Source organism: Euprymna scolopes, chromosome 7 (genome assembly GCF_053919585.1).
Source record: "Euprymna scolopes isolate OS-2025 chromosome 7, ASM5391958v1, whole genome shotgun sequence".
NCBI lineage: Eukaryota > Metazoa > Mollusca > Cephalopoda > Sepiida > Sepiolidae > Euprymna > Euprymna scolopes.
Window position 1 is genome coordinate 146,634,711 of NC_136488.1, and position 6,512 is coordinate 146,641,222.

The 6,512-nt window shown below is 33.5% G+C and overlaps 1 protein-coding gene across 1 annotated transcript in view; it reads left to right on the forward strand.

Annotated features, from left to right (window-relative positions):
* Positions 1-451: 451 nt before the first annotated feature.
* Positions 452-6,512, forward strand: part of LOC145280035 (telomerase RNA component interacting RNase-like) — a 25,374-nt gene continuing 19,313 nt past the window's right edge. The window contains exon 1 of the mRNA XM_080131697.1: positions 452-924. Coding sequence (XP_079987823.1) covers positions 583-924 — 342 coding nt within the window. The 5' untranslated portion in view covers positions 452-582. The remainder of the gene's footprint in view (positions 925-6,512) is intronic.

Below are 6,512 nucleotides of genomic sequence, written 5' to 3' on the forward strand. Positions count from 1 at the left end.
ATATGCATATATTTTTTTCATATAGAAAATCATTTTTAACGATTTTTAGCGATTTTTAAGGGGAAATTGTAGTTAACATAGGCCTATTTTGATTTCGGTAATTCGAATTGAGTTGTCTCTCTCTATTATTTATAAAACATGGCGGATCAAAACAAAACGTCTCACTTCGTCATAAAATTTGATTTTTTTTAGTTAAAAGAAGAAAACCAATCAATTTACATAATTCTTTAACGGGTACGTATATGATGCAGTTTTCTTCTTTTTTTTTTTTTTAATGTTTTCAGTATTTTTGTTTGGAAATTGAATCAGTAATAAATAAACACCAAAAAACAAAACAAAAAAAAACATGCATAAAGAGACAGAGGAAACTACACCTACAGTGTGGATAAAAAAGGAGATCTGTGATTGGTGAAATCAAATAAGCGAATAAACTAAAACTATTGCTGATTGGCTGGTTGCGTCGTGAGTAAAAACCAAAACAAAACCTTTTTCGAAATGTGCGTGTGTGTGTTTTCGTAACGTGTTTCCTGTTAAAACTAAACGTAGACATTATTAACGAGATAGAAGAAAGAGCGAGTTGTCATGGCTGAGGAAGGCCGCCAATTTCCCTCTACGGGAAAAATCCCCGCTCGGAAATTTCAACCCCCTCCGGAAGGGATAAAAAACCAGTTCGCGAATGACGGTAGTTTTCTTGAGATGTTCAAAAAACAAATGGAGAAGAAGGAGAAAACGAACAAGGCCAATTCTCCGGAGGTTTCAGCGGAAGATGGTGCCAATTCGGATCCAAAGAAGAGCGCAACCAAAACGCCGCTTCTATCGACGACATCGAATGACAAAATCACGATTTTTTCCGACGATTTGTTGCAAAACACTAGAACGACATTAACCAACACAGATGCTTTAACGACTAGTTTGTTCCCTCTTGTAAGGTTTTTCTTTTCTACGGTGATGACTTGAATCCTTCATTTTTTTTTTCTTTTCTTTTCTCTCTTTGTTTTGTTTTGGAAAAGAGGAAAGAAGACGCCCCCAAAATTATTTACATTTTATTTTATTTTATTTTTATTTATTTATTTTTATTTTATTTATTTATTTTTTGTGGTGATTGCACAAAGAAAGATGACAGATTAAACAAGGGAGATAAACTGTGAAACAAAGGTGATGTTTTTTTTGTTTATTTTTTTAATTAAATTGTTAGGTTAAATTACAGTATTTACAAAACACTCTCCCCTTCCCATTATAAGAATGGCTTTCTAAATAATAACATTAATAAGTGCATAAATATCAAACAGCAAAAACAATACTTGAATTCAATTAATTAAAATTTGAATAATTTCCAGTTCTGTTTTCGTAAATTTATATCAAAAATATTTTTTAAATAAAAGAGGGTAATTTGATTGAATAAAGAACAATAAGCAAAAATTTAAAGTAATCTAAAATATGATTTCTAAAAGAAGCAATCTGAGTTATGGCCCCTGTTTCTGCAATCTTATTTTTTAAAAAAATCGATCTGTCGTCTTTCTTTGTATTAACATCTTTTTCTTCACGCCTTATAATGAAAACGCTCCTTTTTTCACAGGCTTTGTCTCGTGCATCAATTATTTTGATGTTTATTTTGAATACTGACAACTTACTTGACTGCACGAATCGGCATATATATATATATATATATATATATATATATATATATATATATATATATATATATATAATTTAAATAACATGAATATTATCCACAGTTTTTTTTTATATAATATTTACTATTTCGATTGTAAAATAGGGTAAATCTTTACTATAACCCCGTCACGAAAAATCGGGTGCTAGTACACTTATTGATCCGCGTTATTTTTTAAATAGTATTTTCAAGTTTTAAAGTTTTATTATATCTATTTTTATTAAATTGTAAGGTCAAACTACAGAATAGGTGAAAAACACCCTCCCCTCTCCCTATGTTAAGAATAGCTTTCTAAATAATAACGTTATTATTTCAGCACGGATTAATAAGTGACTTGCACTAGTACCAAAAACCGCCTTATTTATTCTTTTAATTAGTTCTAATTCTCGACGTGGTCATTAAAAATAATCCTCATCTCTTCGAGTCTCTTCCCATTTCAATAACAGATAGGTCATTTTTATTATATTTATTAAGTATACAAATTGCCTCAGTCAAGCAGGATTTCTCCTCTAACAGAGAAAGAAATTAAGAACTAATCCTAAAAACAAATGAGAAAAAAAGGGTTTAGATAATCTACAATAATTTAATAATTCAGAGAATTTTAATTTTCTCATTTTATTTAAAAATAAAGTTATTTAAAACGCTTTTGCGAGTAAAATATAAATGTCCCATTGTTGTGCAAAAGAAATAATTTAAATGTTTATATTATATCGTATTTTTGCCATGAAGTAGAATTTACTTATTTAAGTATTGATAATCTCATGCTTTGTGCCAGTAAACACTGGCGTTGATTCAACGTTTTAGTTGCTAGCTGTCATGTTTTGTTTATTTCAGCAAATTTTTAGCCTAGGGTTCTGTAATGATACACAACTTTCTTGCCAGAGAGCGTTTCCGTTTGCGCACGCGCGTTGCCGTTGCATTATTATTCCACGTCCGATTTACGCGGCGATTTTACCGAAATTACATAATGTCCACGAATAACATCGCATGGTCTTCGGGCCAAGATCACAGTGTAGTATCTGTTCTGATGCTACATTTCACCTTTTCTGCCCTCGGTTAGTGGAGGAGAAATCCTTCATGATTTAATTTTTATTTTTGTTCCGATTCAGAGTGCCCCTTTTGGGAGAGCCGGATTTTCCCAACATTAAAAACCGACCTTTTGTCTAACTTTGCCCTTGTGGGGAAGCAAGTAAATAGGAACATCGCAGCAACTCATTCTCATATGGCGTGGTGTGTGTGTGTGGTGCTTCATAGTACATAAGTCGAGATTCCTAACTCAACTGAAATTGAGCTATTTCATTGACCTTTTAGCTGTCTGACTGATTCAAATGCTCTGGATAGCCCTAGGAGGTCCAGGTCCACCCTCCCAGATCCTGCCACCCGGCTTTCGGGTAGAGCAAGTTTACCACTTGTTGTTTCAGGCGCCTTTACCAAGGAATACCGACTAAGCTACTCACTTATTTTTGCTGGGCCAGTGTGCTCCTCCTTTTTTGGGTATTGACTCATTTTCCTACCCTCCGACCTTGTGTCATATCCCCCTGCGGTGGGAGAGAGCTAAATGCAATAATGCTGATATTGCTTCCTTCCCTAAAACTGTTATTTACTCTCTTGCCATCACAAGAAGATGTGACACAAGGTTAGAAAGGTGCAGAAAGTCAAGCTAGTGTCCAATAAAAGAGGGACATTCTGGCCTAGCAAAAATTGCCTCTGCATTCCCCGGTAGGAGCACCTCAGGCAGTAGGCAATAAACTTGCTCCACCTGAAAGACAGGAAGTAACGGTCTAGGAGGACATACCTCCTAAAACTGCGAAGGACCAGCAACATATCACAATCAACGGGGGAAAAGGCCATTTTAGAAATGGCATAGACTATGTTGATTTTTGTTCAAAGAAAAAATCCCTCGGCCTACAAGTGCACTTTGACTCAACAAAAGTAGTTTTTGTTTTCATTTTCGGAAGAGTTATACTGGGAAGATTAATGCTTGTTTTCTAACCAAACTTTTCTGGTAATTAACAAATCATCATGATAAAAATCATTAAATAACGAAATATTTATTAAATTTTATTTGATTTGATTAAAGAAATTCATCTTTTTCAAAAGAAAAAAAAATATATTAAAAAATGCATTCTATTAATTTTATAATATTCTAAACTGAATGTTATATTTTATTTGTGAATTTAAAACAAAATATTTATATACTAGCTATATAAAATAAACGAATTCTTATTAAAATTATTTATGACAAAAATGGAAGTACATAAACGACTCGTATGTGATACAAAAAATAACACACGCGCTATCATATTAATATATAGATTACTGTATTTTGAAAAGAGAATTTTAGATGTGGAACTCCTACATCTTTATTCAGTGGTTCTAATAATGTTGCGTTTTATTGATTTTTTTATAAAAAAAAATAATTGTAATTATTTTTGTCTTGTTTTGTACAGTCAAATTGTGCCAGTGCCAATCATAATTTTTTTTTTTAAATCCAAAGAGAAATACATTTTATTTTCAAACATCAGCATCTCATTAGTCTTCAATATTTATTTACCAACATGTGTTTGTGTTTTCTTTTAACCCATCAATATTATATGAAGATGAAAGCCCTTCTAAACAGGGTAACGAATTGAAAAGTTGCGACCCTTGAAAACATATTTTCCATCTTTGATATGTGTCTCTCCTTGTTAGATATATATATTGACCTCCTTTCGGTCTTTAGAAATGGATACATCCTGTGGAGTACCTGCACAGGAAGTCTATAGTAAAGCAAGGGTTGTGTAGTCTCCAACTACACCTTCTCTGGACTGGCATTGATTGAATTCAGTGGTCATAAGAAATCTAGGATTTTTTTTATTTTCTTCCTTTGAAGATTGTAATCTTGGGTATGGGGCAGCAAAACCAGCTGCCAACATTGCCCTGCTTTTTATTGAAACGATCTGAGAGCTCTCTTTAGTAATCTCGTTGTTCCCTTAAGTGCAATTGCCTGGATGGATCTCTTTTGCACTTGGTTCACCAGGCATATTAGTTAGGTAGGACTTCAGGTTCTTCTTCATAAGCCCTGTGACACCTATAATAACTGGTATGATTGACATCTCCCTAAGATTCCAGTTTCTTTTCATATCATACATGAGACCTTGATATTTGGTCTGTTTCTCCCTTTCAGCTATGTTCAGACCTCCATCATTAGGCACACTCACTTCAACCAAGGTTGCAACTCCCTGACTTATTCTATTTTTTTTTTTAATTTTCTTCCTTTGAAGAGTGTAGCACTAGGTATGGGGCAGCTAAACCAGCTCTGAACATTGCCCTGCTTTTTATCGAAACTAACCGAGAGCTCTTTTTAGTATCCTCGTTGTTCCCTTAAGTGCAATTGTCTTGATCTCTTTTGCACTTGGTTCACCAGGAATATTAGTTAGATAGGACTTCAATGCCATGATTACTAGAGATAAAAGTTTGTATTATTCCAATGTTTTTTTTTCTAGACTAGTTGCACAGCAAAGGCTTAAGAGTCTAGTTTACCCTAATATTTCATCTATACTCATAGAAATATATATGAATTTATGCCTTATTCAAAAGTATTAGTGAAAGTGATGCAGTAGCTTGAACAGAACTTGAACCCAGCCTGCCTGACTTACAGTCTCACACCTGTAACCACTACATCACATGACTTAAGTTTATATAAAAATATTAAGTTATACTTAATACATCAAATGTTTGTCTAGGAAGTTGCTTATATATTGTCATTGAACATTGAAGGTTCTTTTATAGAATATTGGCTCCACTGCAAATGCTCTCTATGTTTGATTTAAGTACACAAATGAGCCATAATTTTGCTTATAACAGAGACCAACAACCACAAGATGTGCATTATAATCTCAGGTATTCCAAACCAAAATGTTATTTTCCTTATATTGTTGAACCATGCATGAACTGCTGACTGATCACCTTACCTCAAGCATATGTGCCGTGGTTCTTCTTCTTATGAACCCTGTCTTGATTTCTAGTATTGCCGCTTGCTGAGTGTGAAGCAACAGTTCACAATTTATATACATAATAAAAACAGCACGGATACAAAAATTGTATGCAAGTAACTACTGAACATGTGTGAGTGTTGTTAAGTTTTCTTTGTTTGAGCTAAACCTAACCCATCTCTCAAATTCAGGATTTCGGCTAAAACTGTCATTCACAACCCTGTTGCTGCTCTCTCTTAACAACCAGTCTTGCTCAAATATATTCAGCCAATCTGATGAGTCGTAGACAACGAAACATGTGTCAGTGGATAATTATATTTTAAACAATATATATGCCACTCCCCATTTGGGGATACCAAATTGGTAAAAGAGAAAATTATTCCCAACTCGCATTTAGGAAAAAATGCACTTTCGCATGTAAATAATGGAATACATTCAAAAGTATCGCAAAAACAAATAAATATCATCTCTCTCTCTCTCTCTCTCTCTCTCTCTCTCTCTCTCTCTATATATATATATATATATATATATATATATATATATATATATATATATATATATATATATATATTGAAATGTTTAATTTTCTTTCAACTTACTTCCACTGGAAATTGAAGATGTCCGCTTTCTTTCTCATTTGTCCAAATCCACCATCTGATCCTCTGGCTGTTAATGGCTAATTAAAGGCTTTTAAAGAGAAGAGTTTGTTTGTTTAGCCACGCTGCATGCCACAACACAGATTTCATTCATAAAGCAATAGCTTCATAACTATTCTCAGATTGGTGAAGATGCTCGGGAGACTAGCTGAAGACAATGTCGAACCTACCTCTGGTCCACAGGTCTATGATGTCCATCACTGATTCTGA